Here is a 16,240-nt window from a genome sequence, read left to right on the forward strand (position 1 = left end):
TGTCTGCCACTATGGTTTGCTGTGACAGAATGCAAGATGGTTGCAGGATTAAGTATTGTTGAAGAGCTACTTCCCAAGCCAACATAGCCAGCCTGTGCAGAGGGTATGAAATGGTGTCCCCTTGCTTGTTTATGTACCACATAATAGTGATGTTATCTGTAATTGCCTGTAGAGGTTCAGTGGACCACAGGTGATGAACACATTTCAAGGTATGGATCAGTCAACATATCTTTGTCAATGATGTGCTTTGGTCTGTCTGAGGAGTTCCACAGGTCTTGCATTTTTAATACCACAGAAGTTGCTCCCAAGAGAAATCTAAGGCATCTGTAGTTGCAGACTGGCTTGGAGGTAAAGAAAATGGATGCCCTGGATTTGCTTCTATCTGTAATCTGCACCATTGCAGTTTCTTTTTGACAAAGCCCAAAACTGGAATCTGAAATTCCACAAAATGCAAATGTTAGGTCCATGTATTTTTTTAGAAACCACTCAATCCTTTGTATATGTAATCTGGCAAAAGGAAGCATGAGAATCATAAAATGCAGAATCCCAGGATCTTGAGATAAATTTTCTGGATGAAGTCTGAGATTGGAGAGGCTTAGGAAAGATTCCAGATAAAAAAACCTTCTTTTGTGTCAAAAAAGCCTTTAGCTGACAGCTGTCTATAAGACACCCCAGAAAGACAGTCCTGTATGACAGATTCAAGGGGGATTTCTGAACATTCATCTAGAATCCCTGATTGGTCAGAAGAAAAGAGAAGAGAATAACCCCACTGTAATGACTCTTGGCATCTAGGACAAGATTCTGCAATGGTGAGTAAGTCATCTAAATAAGGAAATATGTAAATGACATTCAATCTGTAATGAGTTATGACTGGATCTACACACTTTGGAAACATCCAAAGAGCTGCAAACCTCAAAGTTTAACCCAGGGAATTAATAATGCATCCCAGACATACAAAATCTGAGAAATGTCCTGAAGTCTTTGCTATGGAAATGTGATGAAATGCATTTTTTAGATCTAATTTTACCAAAAACCTCCTTGGGGAATGAGAAGTAACCGATTCTGAAGAGTCAACATCTTCAGTTTTGGTACTTTCACATACAGATTTCAAAAGGAAAGATCTAGAATTTTCTGCAAGAAAACACTTCCTTCGGTACCAGAAACATTCTGGAAAAGAAGCCAACAACAGTTCTTTGACTCTTAGGGTAAGTAAGTGCTGAAGAACCTGAGGAAATAAATCTGATATGAAGTGGTGGGGGGAACGTCCCTAAAAGGAGGTATTTACATCCAGTGCCAACTGTATCCCTTCTGAACCACCTTTAGTAATTGAATCTGAAACAATCTTCTGCCAAAGAGGATTGTACAGAGCCAGTTTCTGTGACAGATTTAGCAAAAGAGGGACAGGAGAGTTCAGGAAGGGAGAAAGAATTCTGGTATAGTCATTCTGAAGTTGGGTAAGGAAGAAAGAATTCTGGTATAGTCATTCTGAAGTTGGGGAAGGGAGAAAGAATTCTGGTATAGTCATTCTGAAGGATTAGGCTTTTTGAAAGGATTATTTTTTCTTGTTATTCCTCTCCTGACATCTCTCTTTTTTTGTTTCCTGTTTGGCTTGAGAAGGTAGGGATTGTTTGTTCTGTTTTTAGAAGGAAAATAGGATTTGGGAGATATGTAAGAGGGGGGCATGAAAAATCTTGGAAACCCTCTTTCATCAATTTGCTTGAGGACCCAAATTGTGGATGGGCCAAACAAAATCTTTTTGTCTAATGCTGAATTTAAAATGTCAGACTTTACCTCATCGGAAAACTTTTGATTATGTACCCAGGCATAACTTCAATACTGTAGCAGTAGCAGTTGCCCTAGACATAGTATCTGCACAATCATGCACACTCTTTAATGCATGTTTTGATGTGTGAGAAATGTTAGAAACAATGGAAGTCAGATGGGTACTATCTTCAAGAGAGAGTGTAGCAGATAATTCCCTCAAACTGTCTGCACAAAAAAGAACAAACTTCTGTTTATGAGTCTGCTAGTTAAGAATTCTATATACCAAAAAAGAAGAAGAACATATTTTCTTACCAAATTTATTCAATACTTTTCATTCTTAACCCACAGGAGAAAGACTGGAAGAACCCAAGAGTCTAATTTCAGATGGTGAAGATGTAGATGTGGCTGAAAGGTCAGACTTGACATGGGAAAAATTTATTTTTTGGTTTGAGAACCATTGTAAAGTCTATCTGTTTTTTTTTTTTGGGAACTGCATTTTGAATGCCAGGATTATTACAGAGAGCATTAAATACATTTGCTAAGGCTGGCACAATAAGAGGTATGGTAGTAGAATGAGGCATATATACTTGTAACATATCTTAATATCTCCGCATTTCAGGGGGAAAATCCACCTGTTACCATGAAAAAAACTCATTTAAACTGGCTATTATCTGAGAAAAAAAAAATCACCTGGGGGTGAGGACCACGTTTTCTCTGAATCAGAGATTTAGGCTTGGGAATCTACAAGAAAAGAAGCCTTGTCTCAGTGACAGAATCCATTGACATGGATTATTCCTGAAGTAACTGCCTAAGTAAGAAAAGGATTGTTTCCAACAGACACCAAGACTTAAGATGAACATGTCTAATCTTTTATTTTTCCATTACAAGTCTGGGGGAAGACTAACTTGGAGATGGCATTCATGTCCTGTCCAAAGGGCTCTTTCCCCAGCTACCATCAGCAGCATCTGCTAGAATGTCTCCCTGATGTAGAGAAGATGGTTCTCCTATACCTTTATTAGACACAGGAACAGCTGAAGATGATATGGCTCACCCCCAGTTCATGGTAGCTGAAAGGACTACACCAGATGAAGCCAGACAAGTAAGTGAGTAGTCTGAGGAATGACAAATGACCACTACAGATTCACCCAGCATCAGCTGAGGAGTTCACCAAGCTAACTGTGTCAGCAATAGGTCTTAGGTAAGTTGTTTTTTACTTCTAGATACAGTGTGAAATGGAACAGCTGGAGCAGGGTAAGTATCCATTCCATAACAGAGGAATATGTCTCAAAGGTGGTACGTTTTGCTAGGATGAGTTAATCAGTTTGTAAGTTGTCACACAAGCAGCACAGGTACAGTTACGTCAAATACAAAGTCTCCTATCACAGTAATGTATAAACAGCATATAAAATCATATCAGAAACCCCTTTTCTAAGAACCTTAGTCTGACAAAAAAGGCAGGTACATTGTCACAAACTGTACAAAAGCACTGACATACCCCATAATAATTCCTGCCCAAATAAAACACTTCCTGACACTAAACCTTTAGTTAAATAACACAAAGTTTACATAAACAGTGCATCTTCTCACTAAACAGCCCCCTAAATAGCTTACAGATAAAACTAGCATTCTTTGACAGGAAACTTCTGACAGCTGAAAGAATAACTGGTTTCTTAAAGAATAAATGCTAGTAAAATCCCTATTTCAAAAATACCACTTTTTTTCCTTGAAAGTGGAATATATATCTGTGTTTCCTTGAAAGGGGAATATATATCTGTGTGGAAAGATTCCCCACTGGGGACTTATCTGCCACAAATAAAGATGAAGGCCAGCTGCTGCTCCTATGAAGCCTATGAGCTGCTCCTTCACAAGGCAGCAATAAAGTACTGATGAAAGTTTAACTTTAACTTCTAATTTATCTCTAAAGGGCTGTCCAGTCAGCAGTTAGACTGAGGGCATGGAAGAGAGACAGAGCTGTTGGAAGTTGGCTAGTTGGTGTGTCCTGAGAAGGACACAACCCATATAGCTTAAAGGCTACTACAGCAATGGGGATGATTGACATCAACAATAAATAAATGAACAAAACAAGGCAAATAAAAACAAATAAGCAAAAAGGCAATTTGGGAAGAGCTGTGTACTCTGCTCACTTGTTTAGGGTGCAAACATAGCTGTTAAGTTTCATATTTCCTATTATTGCTAGTGATTTCCTTACCTGTTTCCCCTGCATGAAAAAAGTATGTAAGATTAAATCCTATTTCAGAAGGAATCAGTAAGGCATCCTTATATTCCAGCAGAGTTCCACCCATATCTTCATTTCCAACCTACACAGGAAAATAGAATTCAGAGCTAGAATACCATAAACGTCTAGCAAATTTGCTATAAATATGTCTATAAAGGTAAGAAATTACCTTCTGGCTGTATAGAAAACAAGAACGCAATATTTGTGCATTATTATATTGACCACCCCAGTATAAACACATGTTCAGCCCTGACACTATACTGCAACCTTATTAACAGAAGTTTTAATTCACCCATTTTTGATTGCATATTACTAATTTCAGGTTACTTACCCCTTAACATGGCTTTTGGTCTCAGAAGGCTCAATTTCACATCATAGACTATTAAATAAACAACCAAGCAACCAAATACATAAACACAACAGATTGCTGTGTTTATACTGTTGCATTGTATACAAGTACAGGTTACTGATATCAAAGGTAATATACGGGTTTTATGGACTCCAGAACACTTTTCCATGTTTTTGATTAACTTCTTAAACCTGGAATTTGGCACAGTCTTGTTATGGTTGAGTATTTCTTAGACTCATTAACACCTATCTGATGTAGGATGTCGCATCTATTACAGCCTGCACACATCTTTGCATTCCAGAGCATTTTCTGGAAAATCAGCTTAAAAATAAGATAATCAAGGCTTTTCTACTGCAGGACATCCTAGATTAACAATTTTATTGTTATTTTATTAATAAGCCCCTGCTCTTTCTAATCTTGCATATTATAAACTGGTAAGTCAATTAGTTAAAAAGTCAAACCCAAGAAAGATTTGGACACCATAAGGTGGTATGGTTGCTAACTGGAAGTATGCAAAAAAGCTGGTATGGGCTTGAATGAGTTAAAATATGGTTTAAGTGTGTTCCTAACAGTGTACCGTAGAGATTAAGTTTAGCTTTCCTTATAGTTCTAGAATTTCTAACTTTCACACTATGGCAGCTATACATCTCATTCCATAACAGTTAAAATTTATCATTTTCCTGTAATACCAGAAGCAACAAATAAAAAAAGCTAACAGACCTTAATAACAGAGATAGTACAGTTGTGTAAGTAAACTTACCATAACATAAATGTTTGGCGCTTTTCCATTATCGGGTCAACACTTTAAACGTGGTTGGTGAGCTCTGAATTTCTTTTTGGTGTTAATATAACCAGGTTTGTGAAAAATGTACAAGTTACATCTCCTTTTTTTTCAGTATTCCCATTTAATTATTTTACACACACCTGTTTAGATTAGCAGCAAACATACATGGCAAGCAACCACGTGTAAATTATATATCCCGCCAACAGTTACACTGACCAATGTGAGATTCCTTAAACTGAAGATTGTAATTGGCTGCTAGCAAAAATTCCACATTGTAGTCATTCTTTGTACACTATGAGATGTACTGTTCCTTGTTTTGGAGACAATAACTTAAGAGCTGTTTCCTAATAAAATTAACCGTTACATTATGAACACTGTTTATATGACAGTGATTTAAAGCTATTAACAATATCGGTAAACTCAACATGGCTCAACATCAGAAAAAAAAATGAGTCTTGTAATATGCATGTAGTTTTGTATAAAATGAAAATTCATATGGTCCGTCCTTCTAATGCTCACATTACTAATTTCCCTTACCTGGAAAAAAGCAAAAATGAGTTATTAACATGTAAAAACCTACAGTTTGTACCTTGGCAGGTGAAATCCCCCCTCCCCGCTGTTCTTTATTCAAAAGACCAAAAAAAAAAAGCATCTCCACTCCACTGTACTGTGCCAGTAGTCACAGTAAGTATTTTACATGTTAATCTGATTTAAAATAATATATAAACATTGCTTTTCTATAGCTAAGTGTGCTATCCACATTAAAAAGGAAGAAACTAGATGAAGCAAATTTATCTAAATAAAGCCAGCGAGTTGAATGGGGAAGGGAGTGTCAGAGGGTGGACACGGAGGCGTGTGTGTGATAGCCAATCAGATCATGAATTGAGAACTAAATGGACACGATTTAAAGTAAGACATTTTAGAGGGTAAAAGTTCATTTTGTGCAAGTAATGTAGGTCAAATATCAGGATAGTATGACAGTTAAAAAAAAAAATCTTATGCAACTTTGCTGTATTTATTTATTTTTTACATTTCTATCTTGGTAACTTATCAGACAAAACACTTTCAATGCGATTGTTCAGGAGAAATTCAGTACCTTAAGACGTCTGTTAACCAGGTATGTGTAACATTTAAAATTAACTTCCTTTTTTTTTTTTAATTATTATTAAAGCAAATAATTTTTACACGTATGTGGTTAACAGACATATTAAGGTACTGGATTTCAGCTGAACGATCGCATTGAAAGTATTGCCCCGAAAATGGAAAAGTATCAAATGTTCAAATGATCACTGCTGCAGTAGCCTTAGCTACATGGGATATATCCTGCACAAGATATTACAATCGGACAGCTTCCAGGGATTGAGGGCACCTTACACATGTCCAGACCATAGACAACTTAAGCAGAACTGTAAAAAATCAGCAGTCTGAGTGCCATCACACTCAGGGCTTTCATGCCAACTGTAACAGGGAGGCTACAGCCCTGAAAGAGGATAATTCTAAGTAAATCAAATTCAATATCCACACCCTGGCAACAAAAAACAGCAAGAAAAATGGGGGATGAGAGAGACAGGGAGGGAGCAGCTACTGCTGCAGGGTTGGGAGGGTGGCCTAATAGTTAAGGTGTTTGCCTTACAAACAGAAGGTGCAGGGTTTGAATCTCACAAGGGATAATTGTCTAGGCTTACAATGGCTTGCAAGGGCAGTTAGCCTAGTACTAACCTATAAACCTAGCATTCGAACATCTGTTATAAGTTTACTTATACAAATGTACTATGTTCATCATTTGATGAGTGTAGAACGTAGCCTTAGCTATGTAGGTAGAGTACCATAGTTATAAGGTATGGGAGGAGCCTTAGCTATATAGGTAGCGTACCATAGTTATAAGGTATGGGAGGAAAAGGATGAGGATCCAGGAGGACCTAGAGAATGATCCGAGCAAAACCTGCTCTGGACCTGAAAGGGGAGGCTAGTTTGTAGTACTTGCAAAGCTAAGTACAAAAGACTAAAATGCTGCCTCTAGAATGCTCCTAGAGTTCATCCCCTTTCCAAGAAGCCATTGAAGCATGCACCTTGACCCTGTCTGGAATTGACTTATTATGATGGTAAAAACAAAAGTAAATAGCATGGGACAACCGTAGCAATTTGTCTGTTTTGACATTAATTTCCCTTACTTCTTAAATGAATAACTCGCCAGAAATTATGAAGGTTTTAATTCTGTACGGATAGTATGTGAGTTTTCTGTGGACATCCAGAGTAAGAAGAATTCATTCCCCCTCATTTTAGGTTCTGGAAAGAAGACAGGGAGACAGACAGCTTTGCTTAAAGTAAACTCAGATACCACTTTAGGCATAAATGAAGGATTTGTTCTGAAGGAAGCCTATCTTTGGGGAGAATGAGATAAGGTTAATCTGCTATAAGAGATTGCAACTCAGATACTCTTCTTGCAGACATTGTGTTATATACTAAGATCTTCAAATCAACCTGGAGAACTGGCTCAAACAGAACAATGTTAGATAGTACTTTCAAAACAAAATTAAGAGCCAAAGAAAAAGTCACCTGTTTTATAGGTGGACAGATATGTAATCATCATTTTCAATGACAGCTTAAAATGGCAGTGTGTTGAGAGGGAAGGATTCATGGGCAGACATACTGAAATCACCTAAAGATGAACTTTGATAGAGAAATAAGAAAGGTGAGAGGATAAACATAATACCTGCTGCATGTCCTAAGAAAAAAAGATTGTCTAATAGGTATTAAGAGTCTATCATCCAGGCAGTCTGAATAAGATGTTTCAAGTTGGGGAGTACCAAACAAAAAAAGCAAAAGGAGATTCATGACAGCCTAATCCAAATATTATTCAGCAGCAGTTGGTGAGCTTCTTCTTGCTGCTTTACTTGTGATATTGACTGTCTGAGTATCAAATAACCCCTGCCTTGTGTACGTCCAGACTGTGAGGAAGGTGTGGCAATTGCCCTTGGACATTTTCAAAAGAAGGGAGAACCACTGTTGCCTAGACCAGAAGAGAGTCATCAAAAAGATCTTAGAAAGTCCTTCTGAATCTTTAGAATAAACATGGATACCAGTGAAAAAGGGGGAAAGGCATACAAGTACCTTTCCATACATAAAAAAAGAGAATGCATCTATTTTCTATGCTACTCACATGCAGTCTTTGAGCAAAAATGTGCCAGTTGTTTATTGTGAATGGAGGTGAATAGGTCTAAATGATGTGTTCTGCACAACTCTTAATGTATTCTTCACAGCTGGGTCAAATCCAAGAAGACTCCTGATTTAGTTGCCCTTGGTGAGGGTTTGTCCTGGTTCTGCTCAACTTCATTGCCAGAACGTTTTCTCCCTGACTGAAATTAAAAAGCCTGTAGACTGAGATTGTGCTGAATTGTCCTATCCCAGGCTACAATGACTAATTTGCATAGAAGGTAAGCTTTGGACCCCCACCCCAATTGTTTATGTCCACATTACTGTGTTGCAGCCTGCCATCACTTGTAGAGGTCCAGGGGACCACAGATGACTGAGAGAAATGTGTACTTTTAAGTGTTTGGTCTGTCTTTCTTCTTCTAAAGACCCTACTTATACCCCCTAACACCCAGCCCATTAGCAAAGTCTGAGTATCTGTTGTTACAGACCATAGTGGAGCCTGGAAGTTAGAATGGGAGACCTTGGTTCAGATAAATGTGGTTCTTCTAACAAATCAGTTCCATTTTACAAATCCCAAAACTGAAATTTGAAAGGTCAGAGAGCACTGATGTTGGGACATTACAATTTTAGATATCATTGAAATTATTATTTTAATACATATTTTATAAGTATGGACAAATGGATGGATAACCGCAAATTCACCTGTGGTTTAGCATCCTTGTCCCTCATGGATAGGGGCAACATGTAAGTGTTGTACTTACTTCTGGGTCATTAGTACTTAAAATATTAGGGCTAAAAATGTCATGGAATGTATGACTTTGCTTCCACAGATTCTCAAGGATCAATAGTTTAATAAATACCTATGAACCTATAATCACCTATAAACCTATGCAGAGTCTGATTAGAGGAATCACAAGAATCATAGATGACTTGAATCCTAAAACTCTGAGAAATTCCTATGCTGAAGTGCTGGTCTTGAGTGGAAAGACTCGATAGATCTACTTTATCCTGTGGAGAAAGGCTCTTCTAATGGATGCATCCAGGAGACATCCAAGAAATACAATTTTGTGGGATGGGATAAGACAAGATTTCTAAATGTTCTCCTGGAAACCGAGTCTGATAAGGATATCTCTTACCTAAGTGATTCCTGACACTTTTTTTAAATGGACTCTACAAAGATAAAGAAGGCATCTAAATAAGGAAAAAAGTGAATATCTTGCAGTCTGCAGTAGGCTATCACTGCAGCTACACAATTTGTGAACACTCTTGGTGTAGAGGATAACCTAAAGGGTATCGCAGAAAACAGAAAGTGTAATCCAGACACAGAAAACAATAGAATGTTAACAAATGAGCACTGTGGTTATAGGATTGTGATGATAAACATCTTTTAAATCAAAGGTTACAGAAAACCTGAAAGGGAAATGAATAAGTAATGGTGATTACCACCTGGTGACATGATGAGATAGCCTTTAGAAATTAGAACTTCCATAAACTGAGAGAGAATAGAATTAAATGCCCCAGGACTGGCCTCTGTAGAGTTTCTTTCTTTGATACCAGAAACATCCTAGAATAAAAACTGTTCCCTGCAAGAGAAAGATGGACAGAGGGAGAGAGAGAGGCAGAGGGACATCTTCTATTACCCCAAAAGCCAGCAAATGCTGAAAGGTAGGGAAAATAGAGAAGTTAGATCTGGATGATGATAAGGGATTCCCTAAAGGGAGGGAAGAACTGTTGCTAAGAGAGAGAAATGGAGATCCAGAAATAAGGGCAAACTTGATTGTCTGTAGGGGAGAGGTTGTAGGTAGTCAATCAGACTTGTAGGACTCTCCTGGTTTATTGGTGACTCCCCTTCTTTTTGGAGCCTTCTTGCCCTTGATTTTGAACATCTGCATGCCAGAATTTTGCTGGATCTGTGTATTTTGTTTTGTATAAAAAAGATGCTGAGGTAGTTGTAAAACCTTTAACAAACTTGGAAAAAGAAGGCTGGAACAACTGAGTCACCTTTTGAATCAGTTTTCATTTCTCAATACACTTTTAAAGAATCTCAGTAACAGATGGCTTAAAAACAACCTCTCTAAACAAAGAAGAATTCAGCATTTTAGCTTCAAAATCCTCAGGTAAATGTCTAGTAGCAGCTGCTCTGGCAGAGGCATCAGATGAATAATAAGCACACTTCAAGGAGTGTTTGGTCACTTGAGACATTGAAGCAATAAGCGCAGTCAGAGAAGATTTGTGTGGTTATAATGTTCCTCATATTCTCAAATGATGCCTGCAAAAAATTTAACACATGAGCTTGGCAATTAAGAATTCTAAAAATGATTGTAGCAGAAAATAAAACTTATACACTTTATCTGTATTCTTAGGGGTTGCAGGGTGACTGTCAGGCATGTTACAGGCTGTAATAACAAAACACCCTCCAAAGCTGAAAGTACAGGAGGAAAAGAAGAGTGTTTCAAAGACATTAGAATGCAATTACATTCCCATTGAAATGACTGGTTCTTTCTGGATATGGTTTTAGAAAAATAAAATTCTTCTAAGATACTATCAGAAGAAACATTCTCCTCAAAATGTGAATAAGTCATATGTGGAGAGAAAACAGAAGTTGTTCTTCAGAATCATTCCCTGTTCATTATACTGTGATTCTTCCGAAAAATAATTCATTTTTCTTGTACCCATAAAATCAGAATGAAAGGGGTGAAGTGCCTGAACTACATCCTGAGTTAAGCCCATTAAATCATTCCTGTCTGAAGTAACTGGGACAGAGGAAGATCAAAGTTTAACTTTCTGTTTTTTTTTAACAGGATTTTCCATAGAAGCAAACCATCGCAAGTCAAACACATCACCAAGGGGACAGGCATCCCAGTCAGATCTGCACCCTCCTCTGAGACTAGCAAGAGGGGTTCTTCCATGCCTACTAAGGACATTCCAACAGCTGTAGACTGACTTATATGGTGGCCTTTTAGGCCTCTTCTTAATGACCAGTTGGGAGCACAGGGTTCTGTATTTACCTACTATTTTGCTTGCATAGAGATTCAGCAAGACCACTGCTCACCTTGGGACTGCTAGAAAATTGGAAGCTTCAAAACAAAGCATTTGGATTGCATTTTGCATGCAGAGAAGTGCATTTAAACTACATTTAAAATTCTGCAGTTCCATTTAAAACCAGTTTTGTGTGCTTCCTTTTGTGTTTGTCCTCTATCTGAAATTAAGTAAGTGAAGGCACTGTATAGTTGTAGTGTCTTATAACATTTTCATGTGGTTTCTATGCCCTGCTTGGGCTCTCATTTCATTGCAATCTCTACCACCTCTGTTCTGAATCTGAAGCTACAGTTATACGTTGATTTGGGTTTTACAGTTATCCATTGTTATTTCTCTGAAATGTTAAATGGATTATCAGCATTGCTTATCTAATTCTTCTTTTAGTCACTTTTCAAACAGTATCCATTGTTATTTTTCTGAGCTCTTAAGAATATCATTAGCATTTCTAATCACAAAAAAAATCAGCACTGGCTAGTTGTATGAGTTGTAATTAGAGCTTGGGGTAATTAACACCTTGGTATTTTACATTACACAAGCAGTCAGCTATTTTAGTCTTGGAACCAATGGAAGCTTGAAAACGAAGTATTTGGACATCATTTTGCATCCAAGAAAGTGCACTTAAACATTTAAAATACTGCACTTATCTTACCACTTAAATTAGTTTTGTGTATTTCCTGTTGTGCTTATTTTATATCTATTAAGTGAAGGCATGTTAAAGCTAGTAAGTTAAGGCATGTTTATTGCTGCAGTGCTTTACAGTATAGTATTCTCAAGTGGTTTCTGTGCTTTGCCTGGGTGTTTAAATCATTTTGAATGGGTTCTCATTTTATTGCATTTTTACTGTCTCTCTTCTGAAACTTCTCACCTACCCACCCTTTTCCAGTTGTGCTTTTAAACTTGCTGGCTTTTGAGCTACCCACTCCTACTGGGAAGGAAGTTCTTCCTAGTCTAAACTTCTGTATACCTGTCCCTACAAGCTCTTCCTGTAGTGGGTACTGGCCAATGAAACTAGGAAGGCCCACCCCTTAGACTGTTGGTGTACTTTGAAATTGTTTTAACATGTGTGTGTTAGATTTATTCCTGCTACCTATACCCTTTTGGCTAACTAAAGTGTGTTTTTACATTAAAAAGACTTGGACTGCTATTCTTGTGGCAGTAGAAAGGTAACCTGGTCTGTCTAGTCTAGGAAAAACATGGGGAGGTTAAAATGACAATTACTTGCTGTAGCTAGTTGGCACCTTTTCGCATTTGGCTAACCAACGTTTTTTTTTTTTTTTTTTTTACATTAAGAAGACTGGGACTGCAATTTTAGTGACAGTAGAAAGGAAGATAGCATCGTCTGCTCAAGTTGGGAAACACATAGGGATGAGTTAAATGAGATAATTTCATCAGCTAGTGGGTTTTTAGGAACTTAGTTGATTGGTGTTAATCTACACTTGAGAACTACTCTGTCTGTTCTTCTAGATTAAGAAATTACAGGAGCATCCATCTTGTGGCAAAAGGTGTTTACCTAGTCTCTCTGAGCTGGGAAGTACTCCATGGGGAACTGGAGTTTGTTTTCAGCTTTTTTTATGTCTACTATACATTAAGCACATTTGTGTGGTGCTAATCACTGCATAGTGGCAGTTAGCAGTACCCTGTATAGTGGCAAAAAAATTACCTATAAAGATAACATTTTAGACTTTAACCTGTAACACAGAAAAGTTTTGCATGAAGTTAGCTCAAGGTAGGTAGTCAGCACATTGAACAACACTAATACCAGATCATAGCACTATCTAACATCTAACCTTAACCCTAGACACCACTCAGGGTGGCCCTGTAAAACCAAGTCCCTAAACTTTAATAACCCGACCCTACTACAGGTCATGACGATATGGATATGCAACTTCCTAATGTCTTTGTGGTCATCTTGGTGGATATGGGCATCATGAGACAGTGTAGCAATTGTCTCCTGTACTCAGACAACCTTGTAATCCTTAAAGAAACTAATAGAGTATGTTAGAGAAGTATACACATAATGTCTTTGGAAGCAAAAATGTCACTTAACAAGATGGTCAAGAACACACACACTGCCTCCTTCACACATACTATTCTCCTCATGCATATACCTTCTTATGCTGAGGTACTTAAAAGAAACCTTTCCAAACCTCAAAGATCTCCTAAGCCATCAAGCGGCAACACCTATCCTCAGCAATCAATAAAGCACACACCAAAAGCAAAACCTAACACCACACACAAGTCTACACCCAATAATCCCCCAAGAACAAAGCCCATAAGACAAGCAAACGCTGGGGGATTCTGTTGTATGACACACAGAAGCCCAACTCACCAGAATGGACAAAGAAAGGTAATGGTTAGCTGCCTATCTGGGACTAGGATCTGGAATATCATGCATGCACTCAAGTCATGCACCACAGGTATCAATATGATTCTATCATAGTCCATGTGTGGGTAAATGACCTGAGACATACCTCATTGGACTATATGAAAAGAGACATTATGGATGTCTCTGCATATGTGTCACAGACAGGTACATGTCTTGAACTAAGCAATATTCTACCTTCAGCAAGGCTAATGCCACAGTATGAACAGAAACAGATTGATTTTAATAATTGGCTTAGTTTCTAGTGTCACTCCAGGGGGATCCAATATCTATCAGCATGGGAGAACATGGTTAACAGACCACATTGTTTTGCTAAGTATGGTTTGCAACTGCCCCCCCCCCCCCCCGGCTTTTATATGTTGGCTAAAATGTTATCCTCCCCCTTAGTGTCTTTTTTAGGCAATGTCAAAATGACAAAACTACCAACATAGCAAAAAGCCCTCAAAGCAACATTAAGGTGCTACTGCTCAATGCTAGGAACGTAAACAAGAAACTCCACACCCTACAAGCTCTCCTGACTCTGGAGAATGTAGACATCTGTGATGTTACCAAGGTTTGGTTTAAAGTTGCAGAAAGTATTTGAGCAATGTAAGACTGCAGTGCCTTCTACACATTTAGGCCAACACCAGCACAGACAAAGGCCAAAGGTGGAGGTGTCTTGATCTATGTTAGCAACAAATGCAACTCCAGCTTGCTTAAACAGGTTGATGCCCTGGGGTTCATCCACATCCAAGTCTCCATAAACAAGGTTCTTTACCATGTCCTGGCCAGATACAGGTCACCTTATATGACCAACAAAGCTCACAACTCTTACCTAGACCTACTAGACATGCTCACCATCCAACTAAATATCCTATTCATGGGAGACTTTATCTACCCCTCTATAGACTGGGAAATGTGCACTGCTTCTAAATCACAGACACATTTCCTGGACTTTATCAACACAAACACCCTGGACTGTGCACTATAACCAAAGGATCAAACATACTGGACCTGTTACTCACCAACATGGCAGAGCATTGCACCCTCCCCTGTGTCACATCAGCATTGTTGAGGCCAAATTACAAATATGTTTCCTTTGAAATAAAAATCAATCTGGAAACCCCAACTAAACCTGTAACACTTTGGAACTATTCTAAAGCAAACTACATCCTGTTAAGTGGTACTTTGTCAAAATGCACTTCTTACCCAAACTACAAGAACACAGCTACCTATGCAGAATTATTCACCGAAACCCTGTAAAAGACATGTAAATGGCTGCAATGAGGCTGCCACACCTACTAGAATTAAGCTGAAATCTAACACCAAAAACAAATCCCACTGGTGGAATTCTTATCCTAACATGGTATGTAGCAAAAGAAGTTATGGCCAAAATCAGAAATAGCAACTCTCGTTTAGACAAGAACTCTCTGATTTTAGTAAAAAAGAAACCAAGAGGTCTAATAAAGTCCAATAAATCCAATTATGATGTCAGGATAGCCTCCCAGCTAAGATCAAACACAAGGTCTTCTTCAGCTATGTCAGGAACCTTAACAGTAGCAATCAGCAGTGTGCAAAACTGGTCTTAAATGGCCCGACCTTCACCAATCAGGATGATATAGTCAACATACTGGCCGATAAATTTAGCTCTAACTTCAGCCCCCACTACTTCCCCACAACCTCCTGTGAAATCCTGTCTAGCATACCCTTCCCAACTATCAACAAGGACCAGGTCCCGGCAGATATTGCTAAGGACAAACACACTGCTTCAATGGGCCCCTGACAATATCCCAGGATGCCTAAATAACCTAAAACATTACCTAGCAGGACCATTTGAGGCACTCTTTATCTACAGCCTCAAAACAGCTCACATGCCAGATGAATGGAGGGCTTCAATGGTCTTCCCCATCCCAATTTGGCTTTGTAAATAAAGGTTTTGCCTACTCAACCTGGTAGACATCTTGAAGAGGGTTACCAAGGCTATGGATGACAGGAAAATTCTGTATTCCGCCTATGCTGACCTGGCCAAGGCATTCGATACAATACCCCACTCTTGGTGTAGAGGATAACCTAAAGGGTAACGCAGAAAACAGAAAGTGTAATCCAGACACAGAAAACAATAGAATGTTAACAAATGAGCACTGTGGTTATAGGATTGTGATGATAAACATCTTTAAATCAAAGGTTACAGAAAACCTGAAAGGGAAACGAATAAGTAATGGTGATTACCACCTGGTGACATGATGAGATAGCCTTTAGAAATTAGAACTTCCATAAACTGAGAGAGAATAGAATTAAATGCCCCAGGACTGGCCTCTGTAGAGTTTTTCTTTGATACCAGAAACATCCTAGAATAAAACTGTTCCCTGCAAGAGAGAGATGGACAGAGGGAGAGAGAGAGGCAGAGGGACATCTTCTATTACCCCAAAAGCCAGCAAATGCTGAAAGGTAGGGAAAATAGAGAAGTTAGATCTGGATGATGATAAAGAGTTCCTAAAGGAGGGAAGAACTGTTGCTAAGAGAGAGAAATGGAGATCCAGAAATAAGGGCAAA

At 38.4% G+C, this 16,240-nt stretch overlaps 1 protein-coding gene across 5 annotated transcripts in view; it reads right to left on the bottom strand.

Annotated features, from left to right (window-relative positions):
• Positions 1-16,240, bottom strand: part of ADA2 (adenosine deaminase 2) — an 823,901-nt gene that overhangs the window by 344,848 nt on the left and 462,813 nt on the right. For all 5 annotated transcript variants that reach the window (XM_044088185.1, XM_044088184.1, XM_044088186.1 and 2 more), the window contains one exon: positions 3,974-4,082. In XM_044088185.1, coding sequence (XP_043944120.1) covers positions 3,974-4,082 — 109 coding nt within the window. The remainder of the gene's footprint in view (positions 1-3,973; positions 4,083-16,240) is intronic.

The sequence above is a fragment of the Protopterus annectens genome, chromosome 11.part0, assembly GCF_019279795.1.
Source record: "Protopterus annectens isolate FY-2018-M chromosome 11.part0, PAN1.0, whole genome shotgun sequence".
Classification (NCBI taxonomy): domain Eukaryota; kingdom Metazoa; phylum Chordata; order Ceratodontiformes; family Protopteridae; genus Protopterus; species Protopterus annectens.